This window comes from Lissotriton vulgaris, chromosome 4_1 (genome assembly GCF_964263255.1).
Source record: "Lissotriton vulgaris chromosome 4_1, aLisVul1.2, whole genome shotgun sequence".
NCBI lineage: Eukaryota > Metazoa > Chordata > Amphibia > Caudata > Salamandridae > Lissotriton > Lissotriton vulgaris.
This window is the reverse complement of record NC_141691.1, coordinates 1,256,040,511-1,256,058,237: the sequence shown is the minus strand read 5'-3', so window position 1 is coordinate 1,256,058,237 and position 17,727 is coordinate 1,256,040,511. Positions and strand designations below refer to the sequence as shown.

Below are 17,727 nucleotides of genomic sequence, written 5' to 3'. Positions count from 1 at the left end.
CAAATTGTGAATAGCAATGGGCTCACACTTTTGCTGGTGGATACGTGGCCCTCACTAAACACCTTTCTAACACCTCCTAACCCCCACCCTCCATTCTCCTTAAACCATTATCATTGAGAAGGATGCCCTTTTTGTTCCAAACACTCCGCCCTGATCCTTACCACATTACCTCCTCGTCCTGGTCTCCCCGTCCCAGTCCTGATACATGAGCAGCTAGTCTGCTCTACAGAACCCCTACCTAGCTGAGCTGTTGGCACTTCCCCCTAGGATGACGTCACCATCACGTGACTACAAAAGGGGGAAGTGCCGGAAGAATCATCCTGTTTTTTCTTTTCTGCAGTCTACGACCGCATTCCTGGCTGTGCTGTTTGGAGGCTTCCTGTGTCCTGGTAAGTCTCCTGGCTGTTTTCTTTTGTTTTTGCGGCGGCCTGCTCTAGCGGCCGCCTGTGCTTAATGCGCTGCCGTTTCCCCCGCGCTGGCTCCGTTTTGGTGCTTCTTACTTTCACGCGGCTCGCGTTAGCAGCCGGCTCTGTTTGGGGGCACTTCTTTACACGCGGCTCGCGTTAGCGGCCGTTTTTGTTGTTTGTGCTTCATGATGCTCACCTGGCTTGGGTTGGTCTGCTCCAGCGGCCGTTCCTGGGCCTTCTCCGGTCCTTTTTTCGCCCTGCTCTAGCGGGCAGGGGCTTTTCTGTGGAGTTTGGCGTCCTGCATCTTTTTAAGGGGCGATTTTGGCGGCTGGCTGGGCTTTTTATGCCGGCCTGGTTTTTTTCTCCTCCCACAGGTGTTCGGGTCCTCGGCTATATCTGGGGTCCTAGTTGGGATGTTTTTTGTCCTTGTTTGTGCCTGTTGGGAGTGTTGTTTGGACTTTTTTGCTTCCGCTATGGATTTGGATGCTTCTTCTTCTGCGGCTCCTCTTGATGCCCTGCGCCTCATTATTAATGAGGCTGTGGCTGCTGCATTCCTGGCTAGGGACGCGGCTGGGCCTCCTCCCAAGGTGCCTTGTGTGTCTTTAGATCCACAAGATGCTCCTGAGGATGACGTTGATCCTGGTGAGGATGAGGGTGTCCGTGGTCGTTTTGTTCAGGGTGCTGAGCTCGCTGACCTGTTTGCCCATGTGAGGTCCAACTTGGGTTTTTCTCCTCCTGCGGATGCTGTTGTTGAGGATGACTTTTTTACGCAGTATGTCCAGCCTGCTCCGGATACTTTGCCTTTGCATGGTGCAGTGCGCAATGTGCTGTCTCACGAATGGAAGGAGGTGGACAAGTCTTCTTTTCCTCGTTTCCTGTCCAGACGTTACCCTCTTGAGGGTTTTGCTGATGAGTTCCCTCAGTCTGTGAAAGTGGACAATTTGATGGCTGGCCTTTCCTCTCAGGGTTTGGTTGTTTCTGAAGACGCCCTTCCTGCGGACGCTGTGGATAAGCGTGTTGAAGGGGCTGTGAAGCGTTCCTATGCTTCTTCTAATTTCTCTGTCCGGGCGACTGCGTATTCCAACTATATGGTTCAGTCGCTCCTTAAGGACTTCCAGTCTCTGTCTGTTCTGCTGAACGACGGCGAGGATGCCACTCCTCTTCTGTCTTTGATGGAGATGCAGGTGCGTTACCTGTCGGACATTTCCTTCGACAATTTGGGGGCGGCGGCCACCGCTTCTGGTGCTTCCATTGCTGCCCAGCATCATATTTGGATGCGTTCCTGGAAGGCGGACTCTTCATAGAAGTCGGTCCTACTTAAGTTGCCTTTTGAAGGTTCTAAGGTGTTCGGTCCTCAGCTGGAGGGCATGGTCAAGCAGTCCGCGGAGAACCGCAAGCTGGTGGCTCCGGTCCGTCCTCCTGCTCGGGGGCGCGGATTTGGTTATTGTCGCGCTTTTGGGCCTCCTGCTCGTGGCGCTTCTCAGCCCTTTCGAGGCAGGGGTCGTGGCCGGGGGGCCCCTGGAGCTATCAAACCCCGGGCCGCTGCCGGTGTTGCCACCCCTGCTTCCTCCTCTTCACAATGACTGTCTGCCTTTACCCGTTGGTGGTCGACTCCAGTGCTTCCGCGCCCAGTGGTTGTCGGTTCCGGATGCCTGGGCGGTTCAGACTGTTTCGGAGGGTTGCCGGATAGAGTTTTCCTCTCCTCCTCCTCCGGGTTTTGTTCGGACTCCGCTGCCCCGTCTTCCTTTGCGAAGAGTGTCTTTGTTGGCAGGTGTTCAACTCCTGTTGGAGAAAAATGCTATTGTGGAGGTTCCACCGCTGGAAAGGGGCGAGGGTTGCTACTCAATCCTCTTTCTGGTTTCCAAGAAGGACACTTCGGATCTTCGTCCTGTTCTGGATCTGAAGAGTGTCAACCGCTTCGTCGTCCATCGCCCTTTCAAGATGGTGACCCTCCAGTCCATCCTACCTCTGGTCCTTCCGGGTGGCTTCCTGGCGTCCCTGGATTTGATGGATGCATACCTGCATGTTCCTGTCCATCCTGCCGACCAGCATTTTCTGCGCTTTGCTGTGGAGACCCATCACTACCAGTTCCGGGTGCTGCCTTTCGGCCTGTCCTCTGCGCCCAGGGTGTTCACCAAGCTCCTGGCCCCTCTGGTGGGTATTCTTCATTCCAGGGGGCTGCTGGTGTTTCCATATCTGGATGACTGGTTGATTGTCTCTCCCTCTTTTTCGCAGGCTCTGTCGGATGTGGCCCAGGTGTGTCATCTGCTGGGTTCCTTTGGCTTCCTTATCAACCACCGGAAGTCCTCCCTGGTGCCCTCTCAGTCCCTGAAGTTCCTGGGGGCTTTCTTCCGGATGGACCTGGGCATGGTGTTCCTCTCCCAGGAGCGCCAGTTGACTTTGTTTCGCCACCTTTCTTGGCTTCTTTCCCAGTCGCAGGTGTCTGCCCGTCTCTGGTTGCGGAGTCAGGGGGAGATGGCGTCCACTCTACATCTCCTTCCTTGGGCCAGGCTTCATCTGTACCTCCTGTTGCATCATGTCCTGTCTCACTGGGATCCCGCCTCCTTGGACTACGAGACTCTGATCCCTGTCACTCCAGGGATTCGGGCGGATCTACAGTGGTGGTTGTCTCCTCTCTCCCTTTCCGGGGGGTTCGATCTCCTTCCCCCTCAGTCTGTGGTTGTGTTGTCCACGGATGCGAGTGCATTGGGATGGGGGGCTGTTCTGGGTTCTTCCAAGGGTCAGGGTCGGTGGTCCCGATTCGAGTCCCTACAGTCCTCGAACTGGAAGGAGTTGCAAGCGGTCTGGCTTGCTCTCCTTTGGTTCGCTCCTCTCCTTCGGGGTCGGGCGGTCTCTGTGCAGACAGACAATCAGGTGGTTCGCTCCTATGTGAATCACCTGGGGGGCATGTGTCATTCTCTCTTTCTCCTGTCCCAGGAGATCGGCCTTTGGGCCGAGTCGAATCTGTTGTCTCTGACGGCGGTCTATCTTCCGGGGAAGGAGAATGGGCCTGCGGATACTTTGAGCAGGGTGTTCCCCTCCTCGGTGTCCCTCTGTCTGTCCCCGGATCTGTTCGGGCAGATTGTCCTCCGGTTCCACCTTCCTTGGATGGATCTTTTTGCCTCGGAGGATTCCGCCCTTCTTCCTCTGTTTTGCAGCATCATTCCGTCTCCTTTGGCTTGGGCGACCGATGCTTTCTCGATTCCTTGGTCGGGGGGTCTGCTGTTTGCCTTCCCTCCATTTGCCTTGATTCTGAGGGTCCCCCGGAAGATTCGTTTGGATCGGGCGGAGGTTCTCCTGGTGGTTCCGGAGTGGTCTCGGCAGCCTTGGTTTCCCCTGCTGCTGACTTTTGCCATTTGCCCTCATTGGAGGTTTCCCCTGTCTCCCTCCCCCCTGCGGGCTCCTCTTCTCAGTCTTGCCTCCCTGCGTCGCCTCCGGCTGGGGTTTTGGCACTTGAGAGGTTGAGTTTGCTGGGTCTGGGTTGCTCATTGGAGGTTGCCCAGTGTCTTCAGCTTTCCCGGCGTCCTTCCACCTTGAAGTCTTATGCCCGTCACTGGAAGAATTTTTCCACCTGGTGTCTTGGGAGGGATCTCTCTCCTGTCTCCTGTGAGGCCGTGCGGGTGTTAGACTTTTTACGGGATGATTTTGTCTTGGGTCTGGCTGTTTCTTCCCTGCGGGCGCAGTGGGCTGCCGTTCTTGCCTTTCGGGGTTCCTCTGTTTCATCTGTATCCCCGTTGGTGGCTCGCCTTCTGAGGAGTTTCTTGCTTCAACGTCCTGTCTCCCGTTCCCCTGTGCCTCCTTGGGATCTACCCTTGGTTCTACGGGCTTTGACGGGTCCCCCGTTTGAGCCTTTGGACTCCGTGGCCCTGAAATTCCTTTCTGCCAAAGTTATCTTCCTGGTGGCCATTACCTCTGGGCGTAGGGTTGGTGAGATTGGTGCGCTGATGGCTTCCCCCCCTTCTTGCGCTTCTGCGCTGACAAGGTCGTTCTCCGACCGAGTCAGTTTTTTCTCCCTAAGGTGATTTCTGCTTTTCACTGTCAGGAGGATATTGTTCTCCCTGTGTTTTTTCCTGCTCCTGCCTCTCCTGAGGAGGAGCTCCTCCATTCTTTGGATGTGTTGAGGGCTCTCCACATCTACTTGGAGCGTACGGCTGGTTTCCGTAAGGTTGACTCCCTGTTCGTCACCTACGGCCTGTCGGGTCTGGGGCTTCGTCCTTCTTTGTCCTCCTTGTCTCGTTGGGTCAAGGGCTCAGTGGTTCTGCTTATGATTCGGTCCAATGTCCCCTGCCTTCTTCTGTTCAGGGTCGGTCAACTCGGAGCGTTTCGTCCTCCTGGGCCATGTTCAGGGGTGCCTCTTTGCGAGACATTTGCAATGCTGCTACGTGGGCTTCTCCCCACACTTTTGTTGCCCATTATCGTCTGGAGTTGGGGATGGCGGCCTCCGCTGCTTTTGGGACTAGTGTCCTGTCTGCAGTACTTGATTTGTAATTTTGTACTGTTTGCTTTGATTAAAATGGACCTGTTTTTCTGACATTCTTCTGGTCTGTTTTTTTCTTACAATCACCATGTGCTTGGGTATGGGCTCATGTATCAGGAATGGGACGGGGAGACCAGGACGAGGAGGTAATGCCCGGTTACTCACCGGTAATAACCATTACTCCGAGTCCTGGTCTCCCCGTCCCATTCCTGAGCCCTTCTCTCCCTCCCTGGTTTGGGTTTTCTGTGGGTGATTGTATGTGTTTCGTTCTGTTGTCTTTGGTATTTTTAGGATGATTCTTCCAACAGCTCAGCTAGGTAGGGGTTCTGTAGAGCAGACTAGCTGCTCATGTATCAGGAATGGGACGGGGAGACCAGGACTCGGAGTAATGGTTATTACCGGTGAGTAACCGGGCATTTCCTACTAAGTAGCAAGTTTACATGTGTGAGCATCTCTTCATTAAAAAGATAGAAAAGATTGGAGAGGTGGAGATGGAGATTTACACTCGTATATTTCTGAAAATAATGTTGTAGCAATGTAGTACTACTACTCTAGTACTACTAAATGTTCTACAAAATGCAGTTTCTGAATAGGCCGCAATATGTATCAGCTCTTTTATTGTTAGGTATACAGCTAAGAAAAAAAGCAGCATGGATGTGAAGTATTTTGATGGCGACTCAAAGTCAAAATTTACCAACAGAACAATACATGTTAATTAAGTGTGTGAAACATTTATGAAAAGAGAAAAATACCTTTGGAGAGTCAATCAAAAAGAAAAATAAGGCATGCAAAGGCATACAAGGAATTCTTTGAAAGACTCTAAAGCAGATGTGTAATCTATTGCACACCTGAACTTGTTAAATATGTTTTGAAAGAAATTTAGACACAAGACAGCTGTGGGATAGTCTTGAGAGACAAATGTTTTTACAGATTTCCTGCAACAATCTTGCCAGCAAACCCCTTAAGGCATAGGTGAAGTAGCCCCTGCTCGCGCTTGTAACTGGGCCAAATCTCAGGAAAGACTTGGACGAAGGTGCAGATTCACTGGCAGTGCTAAAAGACGTAAAGAAGTAAACGTGGAAAAAAGGGACCGAAACATACTTAATTGTTTTTCAATAAAGCCAGTGGGGCCAACCATTTAAAAGGATGTCAGCAGGCCCAACGTAAGTCTAAAGAGAAAGGAAATATATCTGAACAAAAAATGTCAATACAAGACTATTTAGTGGGTTTGGGAACAAAAGGTCAGAACAAGCAGTGAGTGAATGTGCTGATCTGGAACTTGGGAAAGGGACCAGTGTAAATAAAAGGTGTCGTCTCATTCAGTTGTTTTCTCAGAGTTTAGGAGTGCCCAGTTGTGATCGCCTTAATGCTGAATTTGGGGAGAGTGCTTGAAATCACATTATCTGTATCAGAGTTAGCAAACTCAAAGTGCATTGTGCAATATGGGTCCAGGAGGCACAATTTTTTAAGGTATTGTTTGGTGTTACCCAAGGTCAGGATAATGAAAGTTGAATGTCACGCGTGGATGACGAGTAAGTTTAAGCAACCTCTTATCTGCCTTGCAGGAGGTCTGAGCAAGGAGTATTTGTGGAGGCGAAAAACTCTCAGTTGGACCCTATCAATTGCAGAGAAGACAGCAACTTTAACAGATCCCTTCAAGGACAGATTCTGCTAAAGTTTTGTGCAGTTGCATTTCCACGTTTTGTATTTGGCAGAGTTAATAATCCACAATCATGTTAGAAAAATCCCTTAGTTCAGGTTTTGCAACCAAGCTATGTGGAGCTAGAAGGGCTACTGATCTGGTTCTGTGGAATTAGGTTTACACAAACGCAGTAAAATAGATACATGGAGGTCTCACAAGCAAGTTTTATCAGACTTTTCTGCTCATGGGCAAGTCCATTAGTCCATCTCAGTCTAGAGCTAGCAGGGTTGCAATGACTTCAAACTCCACCTGTGGCAGCTCCTGCACCTCATTTATCATTTGCCTCTTGCACTCTGCAGCTTCGAGGGATGGTCTATAGTCTTCCTGTGACAGGGTATTTAAAGCAAGAAGAGAATAGCATTTTATTGTTGTTTGATTAATTAAAATCATTAGATCTCGGCACACATAAGGATTAAAAAGAGAAGAAAAATGTAAAAGGGTTAATTCAAACAGCTCTGGACATGACGATGGGTTCATTCATATTCTCTTCTCGCGTAGAGCCTAAAATTGCATTGTCCGATCATCCCATCATAGTAACCCACTGCCCACCTCTAACATCCCTCTCCCCAAAGCAAAAAACAAAGCATGAATAAGCAGAGGCCCACGGGGGACAAGAACCCTGCCAGGGGCCCCCAAAGTCCCTTTCCATCTGAGTTTACATGGCAGTCAGACGGCCATGTGAAGGCAGAGGAAACGGGACATCCTAATCCCTACGACGGTGCCTCCGCAGGCACCACCCCCATTGTAGGGAATAGGCTCGACCCCCGCCCCAACAGGATTCTTGAGCCTGTCAGAAGCGGTGGTCTTTCCCCTAGCCCGAATCTCTCCGACTGCCAGCATTGTAGTCTGGCATTTGGACTGATACTCTGTATGTAGGATTGACCGCCACCAATGTCCTAATCGGGCCCCAAGTCTTGTGAATCATCCCACTCTCCTGGGCAGTAAGGTTATTGTGACCTAACCGATGAAATTGTGCTTTTATGATCTGTTTGTACATAGATTGAATAAAGATTTGAATTGAAATTGGGTAGTAAGGTTAATGTCAGTAGTCACTGGGAAGGTATGCAAATCCAGTCTACCACTCTAACAGCCGCCTGGCACAAGGGACTTTCTAAAAATGAAAGCCTTCTTCACCTGTCCAAATGTACACCTTGATGGCACATTTTCTTCAGTTTACTCTGCTGAGTGTTTTTTACATGAGCTGTCTTTGGCATGTAGATTGGATTTCCTGTCCCCTTTAATCCATTAAAACTACTTTGTGGAGAAAAATACGGGATATAGCTCAAACACGCTTGTATTTTGAAAACTTGACTTCGATCCAAACTGCCACTAAAAGCTATTTACAAAAGTAAGTATTCCATTCTGTCATAGAGATTTAATACAGCTTGACTGTTGGACAGTTGAGCTCACTGGGAGACACAGCATAGCCACAAGCAGAGACACAGGACAGAAAGGTTTTTCATTTCCCACATCTGCTTTTAAAGTTGTGCATTATCTGGTATTGCCAAAATACATGTTGGACCTCCATGAACTTTTAAGAAATCTGTAAACACACAGCTATTCCACAGTATACTCATAAGCGTGACCTCACTCATTTTACCTATGCATATCTAGGGTGTTGGTGTGTTTACTTTAAAGAAAAGCCATAGGAGGAGTGAGCTAAAATATATAGGTCTCAAGGTACATAAAAAGGAACATTTTAGAGATCAAAATGTTCAGCTTGAATTCCTGCAGTCATTCTGTTTTATCAATAGATGATGATAGTATGATTGTTTATATGGTATAGTAAATGTTGCATTCTTTTATGCTTCATCTCCAGGTTGTGGACATTATCGAAAAGCCATTAAGAGAAAACCTGGATATCACACAGAATTCTGAACATTTTCACTTTTTTGGTGCTCATGTGGGGAAACCAAGACCAATTGTTGACAAGATTAGTAGAGCACAGGAGAGTGAACCATTAAAACCATCCGATCTACAGTTGTATCTAGAAGAGACACAGATAACGCTGGAGAAGGAAAGAAAGTAAGTGGAAAATACTGAAACATACTAAAAGATTTAATAAAATGTCAGCGGACACCAACATTCATATTGACTGGTAAATAATATTAATATATGTTTCCTAAAATGTTATAAATAACGTTTGTACAACAGAAGGCACTCCTTCTAAACTGCATGTCCATCTTAGCAATCTCTTAGGCATCAGCCTATGATGGTCCAGTGATACACTGTTAGATCTGTCAGCCCTAGGGTGGTCTTCCCCCAAACATTTTGCTCTTACCCCTCCTATTTTTGCTGATCTCGTTGTTTGTTGCCCTTACGACTCTATGCACTTTACCTCTGCTCACCAGGCTAAAGTACTTGTGCTCTCTCCCCTAAACATTGTACATTTGGTTTATACCCCATTGGCATATTTAACCTATTTTTAAGTCCCTAGTGAAATGGTATCCCATGCACCCAGGCCTGTAATCGAAAGCTACTAGTGGAACTGCAACATTGATGGTGCCACCCATTTAACCCTTTCGCTGCTGATGACGAGCTCAGCTCGTCATCACCCACGGGTGTCGTGTGCTGATGACGAGCTGAGCTCGTCATATCTGCAGCGGAATAGCAATTTGCAGCACAGCGCAAAAATCCCAGCAGCAGCCATGTGGTTAAGGAGCACTGTAAAACATGGCTCTGGCCTGACATTGCAGCTTGTGTGTGCAGTTTTGAACTGACATTTTGACCTGGAAACATACAACTTTTGCTGGGCCAAACCTTCCTTTTTAAAACATGTAATTCACCCCTAAGATAGGCCCTGGGAAACCCATTAGGCAGGGTGCTGTGTATTAAAACGTTAGACATATAGTTTTCAAGTTTTACATGTCCTGGTAGTGAGAAACTCCTAAATTCGTTTTTAACTACTGTAAGGCCTACCTCTCCCATAGGATAACATCAATTGGGAGCAGGCAGACAGTTTAAGTTTGGTGTCTTAAGAATTGTACTTAAAAATACTCTTTAATGGTAAAGTCGGATTTTAAGTTACATTTCTGTCAATGCTACTTTTCGAAAGAATTTTGAATGAACGGCACTCCTGCCTAAGACTCGGGCTTGCTAACAGGGAACACGCCCCGAGGTAAGATGTGTGCACACTTGTGTTGATAACCTGATTCTGTTACTATTTTCGGCTCGGGAGGACTCACTCTGTGTTTTGACCTTCGTTTTTCTTAGGACTTGGCTCCGTGGTATAACTGAATTGTAACTCTTTAGATGAGAGTTTTCATACTCGGTAGGTACGAGGTGTCCTTAACGGGCGGATTACTTAGTTTGCTTTAGTATAGAATACGGAACTCATTTTAAGTGCTTTTGCTGTACTATAGGTGGTGCCTTACTTGAGTTTTCCACTTCAGGTACCTTATTGCCCCATGGCACTCCACGTTTATCACCATAGCCCGCATGGCGCACTTGGCACGGGTTCACAGTTTTCTTATGAGACATGATTGAGGAACTTTCCTTAAGGGCTTTATAGGGTCAGTTCTGACTATCTTTTTTCAATCTATTATTTCCATCGTTTTCACATATTCTCATGTACTTGTTCTCATTTTCCTTTCATTCTCCCACACACTAGTCTCCCTCTCACATGCAAGTCCTGAGCATGTTCCCTACTGGTACATGGCAGCAACTGTTATGTTATGTTATGTTAGGGGGAGTCTTGTAGAGCGCTCAGCTACTCGGGCAGAGTGTCCCGGCGCTATCAGACTTAGAAGGCAGAGACCGAAGATCACAAGGCTATTGTCCAAACAACCATGTTTTAAGTTCCTTCCTGAAAGAGAGAAGGTTGTCTAGCTTCCGGAGAGACAGAGGCAATTTGTTCCATAATTGGGGTGCCAGACGTTTATACGAGTGTCCCCCAATGCGAGCTCGTTTAATTGCCGGAACCGTAGTCAATGCTAGCAAGGCAGATCGTAGGGATCTGGAAGGATAGTAAAAACATAATATTTTCCTTAGATAGAGTGCGCCAGTGCCATGGAGAGTTTTAAATGCCGTAGTGAGAGTCTTGAAAAAAATGTGTTTGCGCACTGGCAGCCAGTGAAGTGATTTTAGTAGAGCAGAAGTCTTGGACCTACGACTTTGGCCAAAGATTGCCCGTGCGGCTGAGTTTTGCACAGTTTGTAGGCGGGTGAGGAGATACTCGGGGAGTCCCAAGTATAGTACATTGGCATAATCAAGCCATGAGCCAATCAAGACCTGAACCGTAATCCTTCTGTGGACAGGAGATAAAAAGGGGAGAAATTTCCTCAGAATTTTTAAGAGGCCGAAACACTGCCCCACTAGACCCAGAATCTGAGGTTTAAGAGTCAGTCCATTGACCACTTTCACTCCCAGGTTTTTTGCCATGGAAGTGGTAGCTGAAGGAGGGAACATATCAGCCGGCCACCATGATTTCCAATAGGGGTCAGGGGGCATCCAAAAAAGAGAACCTCAGATTTATCCGAGCTACACTTTCATTGATTCAATTGGAACCAAGAAAAGACGGCCCCTAGGCAGCCCTTGATTTTGTCACCATTAAAATCGGTGTTCTTTTTACAAGTAAAAAGAAGCTGCCTGTCGTCAGCATAGGATACAATCTGGGCTCCGAAAGACTCAACCAATGCTGACAAGGGGGACATATATATATTAAAAAGAGTGGGACTCAGAATTGAACTGTATTTATTTAAAAATCTACTTACTGAATTCATTATGTTTTGCGTTGTAGATTCGGATGTAACCAACCCAGAAGACTCTGAATATTGGAAATGTTAATATAATATATGTTTTGTGTATGAACATCCCCTGATGAAGGGTTCAGGATGAACCCGAAATGCATTGGGTTTTGCCTTTGGTATTTGTTTTGAATTGTCAATATGTGATTTGATTTCTGGTTACCGTCTTTTTTAATTATTGTTATGGAAATTTGTTTAGGGAGTGACCTCTTAGACATAGAGAAAGAAGCACTCTAAAGAACCTTTTTTTGTGTATAATTGACATGGTATAAGTAAAAAGAGAAAAAGCATTCGATGAAACTGTATCATTTTATGACTTTTGGTTCCCATTGGAACCAAAAGTCTACATTGTGGAGGAAGATGTCCATTGGAACTCCATCGGGGCCAGGAGCCTTGCCAGATTTGGATGCCCTGATTGCTTTGATAACTTCACTGAGGTGGAAATGAATATTTATCGGGTAGATGTTGTTTCCCGATAAATGGACCTCATTTGTTACTGAACCGTTAACAACTGCAAAGTCTGGAGGTGGGCCAAAGATTTTTGAGAAATGGGTGATCCAATCTTCTTCGGTTACTGCCACATCTAGGTGTTGGGTTTCTGTGCTGTTGGCCAGGAATGGAGATCTTATGACTTGCCAGAATAAGGTGCTGTCCTTTCTTAGGGTGCTGTCGTGCAGTTGTGACCATAGTTCTTTTTTGATTTGTTTTTTACGTTCCCGTCTGGCAGAATTATATGCTTTTCTTAAGTTGGAAATTTCCTGGGGGTCTCTCGTGGTCTGTGTAAGGCTTCTTTAAGAGTTGAAAGTGCCTTCCGACAAGCGGTGTCAAACCATCTCGTGGTAGGGGGCTTGCTGTTCTTTTTTAGCTTGACAAATAATTCATTCCTTATTGTTTCTTGGATACTTTGGAAACTATTAACGATTATTTGAGGTGACGTCTCCAAGGACATGCATTCAGATATCCAGTGTTTGGATTTTTCAAGGACCCTCTGCGTCGTCTCTTATGGGTCGATCTTAGCCCATTTAACCGTGTAGCCGTTCAGTTTATTCATGGTGAGTGATTGCTGATTTAAAAGGCTCAGCTTTGGAGAGTGGCCGTTTACCAGTTTGATGATGATTCTTACACTGAGCGGGTAGTGGTCACTCGTTGCATTAGACCCAGTTTCAAAGATTGCTAATTGCCCTTTAGGTGAATGGGAGGCTATTATGTAGTCTATGGTTGTTGAGTAGCCTCTTGCATGGAAGGTTGGTAGAAAATCCTGCTGCGGGTCTACTAATTCATTCACAAAATCCAGATCTAAGGAAAATATAATGTCATTCAGTTTACTTCCACATGTCGAGTGCACAAAGTGGGGTATGGGGCTGCCAAGTTCGTTTTGCAGCCCACAAGTTTCTCTTTTATGATTTGGGCACAGAGGGAGATTGAAATCACCACCCCAGATTAGGTGTGTTGTAGATTTGTTGTTATCATTTTGCAATGTTGTTTGAAACTTTTTGGTGGGTGCTGATCCACAGAGGGGTACTAAATGTAATATTCACAGTGAAAGGGTGGGTCTACACACCTGTTTTGGTTATATAAAAATAGATTCCACCTTAATGAAAGAGTTGTGAAGTTGTATTGTGCGTGCCTACGCATGTAGCTGGGAGAGTACCCTACTCCCTAAGCGGGAATACAATGATCAGAAAAGAGTCCTTGGAACCCAAGGACTACGTGTCGCACTGCTTGTGGCTACTAATGCCTAGTTACTTATATCAAGATATGTTCAAAATCCTATGTGGGACTGTGGTTGTGGCAGAATATTTCTAACCTTACCACCAATCAAGCTGAAACAAAAGCTTATTCAACAGAGGAAGCTGCTTCCATATACGCCTTGATAAAAGAGATCAGAGAATTCAGCTCTGCTTCCGGATCTACAGCACAACAACTCCACCAATTGGAGTACCTTATGCGCAAAGAAGTAAATCAACATTTGCATGCTACAACATTGATTGAGTATCATAAGGTAAAGAGGATCCCACCGGACCTACGGATCGCCCTACGACCAATGTTATTCAAAATTGATAAGACCTTCATGTCGCGTTTGTACGCGATTTTAAACAAATGCTCTCTAGATTTGATTCTACTCATTATAGAAGAGATCTCAACGGCATTAAAAGAATTGACACAGGACATCAACAAATTAAGGGTTGACATCTCTAACAGCATGGAACACGAAGACTGGATAAAAGTTTTGGAAAACATCAAAAGGAACCTTGACAACCATGTACGTGAGGCACATGAACGGAAAACCAGGAAATTTCGCAGGGATACAATTGACTATAAACTTGATGAAGTTTATACATGGGCGGAAGCTTACGCCCAGAAGAGAGTCTTTAGAAAACCCGGTGCTACCTCATCTGAGGAAAGCGTAGTGACGGATCAGGATCTCACACTGCATAAACCCAGTGCAGCATCAGTATCTCAGAATGTTGGGGGACCAGTAGAAGATGTTCCGACTACCTCATCTACAAAACAACCTTTTTTAGGGAGGGCTTGGTGGACAAGACACCCCCAGACAAAACAACACCTTCAAACGGAGGACCTGGAGGGGAAAAGCCAAAATAGACAACTACGGACATGTGCAGACCCCAGAGGAACCTAAGGAAATTCACTTGTCATTAACATCTCACAAAAAAAACTAAGCAAAGGAGAACTCAGCATACTAAACAGAGGAATGTCCTTTGTTCCTACTTACACATCACACGACTTGTAGATGGAGGTATCACTCTTTAAATTTATGCGCAAATTAAGACTGAGGTGGTTCTTTTAAAAAACCTACAAAAAATGATCAGCCTGCGCACTCCCTTGTGTGTGCTGAAGTACTCTATAATTATAGAAAGTTGGAGCGTTGTTAGTGTGCTGTTTGGTTGGAAGGCAGCCAGCCCTAATAAATGATCAACCTCTGGTGGAAACTCCACTAGTATTCCAAACGCACTACTTGTTTAAAGTATTACCATTAGAAACAATTAATCCATTGTTACGTATCCTAGTAATCACTCATGAGAATCTTTTCAAAAAGTAATCTTATATTTTTTCAAGCTGTACATTTATATTACAGATTCAAGAAACTGGTAAATTTGTACATGGTAGTGAACAAAACAAATACATCAACGTTATTGTGTAATGATTATAAAGACATGGAGACACAATCAATCGTATAGATTAAATCAAAAACTCAAAAGACAAGCGAATGATGAAAAAACACAATTTAAAGTAAAAGCCCAATGCATTTTGGGGGGTTCCCTTCTTCAGGGGCACTGTAAGAAACAAAACATTGTATCAACTCATTGTAACAATGTATTTCAAAAGTACGTGCTCATTAGCTCAAAAAACTTGTTTATAATCAATATAAGCAGGCAGTTCTATTTACACACGAAGTGGACAAAACCAGCAACACTAGATAACACTGTATGAGCTTATTGTAGAGGTCAAAAGTAACAAGGGGAGCTGAAAAGCGACTAAATAGTAGCTACGCCACCAAGAGAACACCATGTGTATGTGAGAAAAACTAACCCCTACCATCTCTATAGATAAAACATCCTTACTCCAAAAGAAACAGTCACATGATTAATTACGAGAACTAAAAGACACCGCTGAGTGAAAGAACAAGAAACCAGGTACCTGTCTCCGACATGACTCACTTTCACTGAAAGACAAAATTGAAGATCAATGACGGTGATGAAAAAATAAAAGACCTGACATGATGACCCTGATAGAAAAAATAGGAAAACCAATCAGCATGTTGAAAAATGCCAACTGTTCATGATGTAAGCATAAATGAATGAAACTGCATCAATACACTTACTTTGATAAATGACAACTGTGTTGTTAATCCGTACTCTCTATTGATGCAGTCAACTCAGGAGCTGCATCAATGCAGGCGTGGGTTTGTGGGTCTTCTAAACTCTCGTGTTTACTCAACACCTGTGTGGAGGGACGCTCTGTGGAAAATAAATGAAATCCCTATAGATATATTTCTCATTGAAATATGCTTGTAATCCAAGCCTACTGTGGCAAAAACCTTGTATCCACCTTTCACTCTAGCCATGATACCTTGCTCAAGTAGCACCAAATAACATACAAATGTGTGAACTTGATTGCGTGCACTCGATAGTAACACTCTAGTACCTAAGCCAAATAATTTATAAACATTAATTGCAAAGTGCCAATGGGAGAGCAATATTACGTGAACCCCCGTTTCTCCAGAACATAGTGATTATCTCCAATGAACAGCTCACCTTACATAAACAGCCTGTGTCACGCAAGGGGTTATATCTTACACACGTCGACTTTGCTTCAACAGCGAGAATGACTAATGTCGACAAAAAGCCTCCTTCTGCACGCCGAGTCTGGACAACGAGAAAAGCTAGTTTAAACCACGGAATCCTGTTCCACTGCACTGACCAAGTTTTACCTCATCAAGAGATTCCTGCTTACCGCCTGGAGTCCAACGCGCCTGCACTCGTGACCCCGGAACTGAATCCGTACTCGCTACACCCTTCCGATTTGTGAGCACTACTTCTACTGATCAGCTCGCAAAGAAAGAGGACTGCTAGTAGCCACCGAGGTGGGGTCGCCATATTGGAAAAAAAAGCTATGTATGCGCTAAAATAAACTTGTAGTTTGAGTAAATGCCACATAAACTATTACAGGGGATTACTGTAATCACCTATGTTTCCGGCGCCATAGCTAAATATTCGAAAAGAAAACCGCCATAATGTAACTGCCTAATATAAGCCGCCAGGATGGAAAGGAGCCCTGCAAAGTACTCGAGTCCACGTGACTGAAATTAAATACTATCGGATGCACCAATGTGAATCAACCTGCATGAATACAAAAACGCATTATGTTGTTGAGATGGAGAAAAAAGAGAAAACGAACGGATTACTGAAAACAGAGATGCCCGTTCCTCTGCCAGCGTTATGGTTGAGACGCTACTTGAGCAATGGATACATGAATGCTCCATTGTTAAAACGAGAATGATAGTGCTACTATTAATCACTGATGCTGACATGAAGAGTATGAACTCAGGGTCTCAAATCAATCACTTTTATGTTCTGAGTTGCCATGAATTGCTGCGTGAGCAGAAATTACAATATATTCTTAAATAAAAACCAAAATACGTGAATAGATGATGGGAAGAACAAATGGTGGGAAAAGACAAATAGCAGAATGCAGAAAAGAAGAAAAAAGACAAACATGACTTGCTTCTAGAGTGCTCTAGCCAAACCATATGAATTATTTGGCCTGAATATAAGCTCATTTACAAACATTGCTGACTACACCTCATACAATTCTGTGAACAACAATGGGTTTAACTCCATAATTACATGTGTATTCCTATAAGTATTATGGACAGCAAATATGTTACAAAAAGCATTGCAGTCCGATTCTGTCATTGAGCCCATTAGGTACCAGTGTCTGCAAATATTTTATCCACCAAGCTTCTCTTTGTGCCAAAATTATTGTGTGGTTCTGATCTGGTTTGACTACTATGATTTCTAGTATAGTGAACCTGAGCTGGGCATTAGTGTGTTGATGCTCTAACCAATGTGTTGCAAAATAAGACTCAGTAGACTTGGTTCTGAATGTACTCTTGTGTTCTGTTATGCGAACTTTGATCTTTCTAGAAGTTTTGCCCACATATAAGGTTCCACATGGACACTTGATAGTGTGAATTACATTGGAACTGTTGCAGTCCCCATTGTATTTGAGTGAAATTTCTTTTCCCGAATGTGGGTGATGAATCACATTTCCAGTCATTACATTATTACAATGGACACAATTGTGGCATTTACGCATTCCATGGTATTGTTGTTGAATCTCAACTGGTTGAGAAGTTAGGATCTCCTTGATATTTTTGCCACGTGTATAAGCAAAAAGAGGTTCCTCATCATATAGTCCCTTGAAATCAGGTTCTTGCCTCAATAATTCCCATCTCGATTTGATGATATGTTTGATCGCTTGAGATCTTGATGAGTATTTAGACACGAAAACGTGTCTGTTTGTTTTCTCTTTAGATTTAGTGAGTAACAACATTTCTCGTTGTTTAGATTCAGTCTTGCTCAAGGCTGCAGATAAAATTTCTTCAGGGTAGCCTCTTTCATTGAATTTCTCTTGCTGATGTTTTAATGCTGATTGTAAAGTAGATATATTAGATGTAATTCGTTTCACCCTCAACATCTGTGAGTACGGTAGATTGTTTATTAGAGAAGGTGGACGAAAGCTTGTATACAATAGCAAATTGTTTCTATCTGTTGGTTTTGTGTACACTTGTGTCTCAAGCTTGTTGTCCCTTTGAGTGATCATTACATCCAAATAGTGAATAGTATGTTGATTGATCTCATGAGTGAATTT

At 45.0% G+C, this 17,727-nt stretch overlaps 1 protein-coding gene across 1 annotated transcript in view; it reads left to right on the top strand.

The window, feature by feature from the left end:
• Positions 1-17,727, top strand: part of LOC147723109 (coiled-coil domain-containing protein 102A-like) — a 512,857-nt gene that overhangs the window by 319,474 nt on the left and 175,656 nt on the right. The window contains exon 3 of the mRNA XM_086966925.1: positions 8,406-8,611. Within this exon, the coding sequence (XP_086823051.1) occupies positions 8,406-8,611 (206 nt within the window). The remainder of the gene's footprint in view (positions 1-8,405; positions 8,612-17,727) is intronic.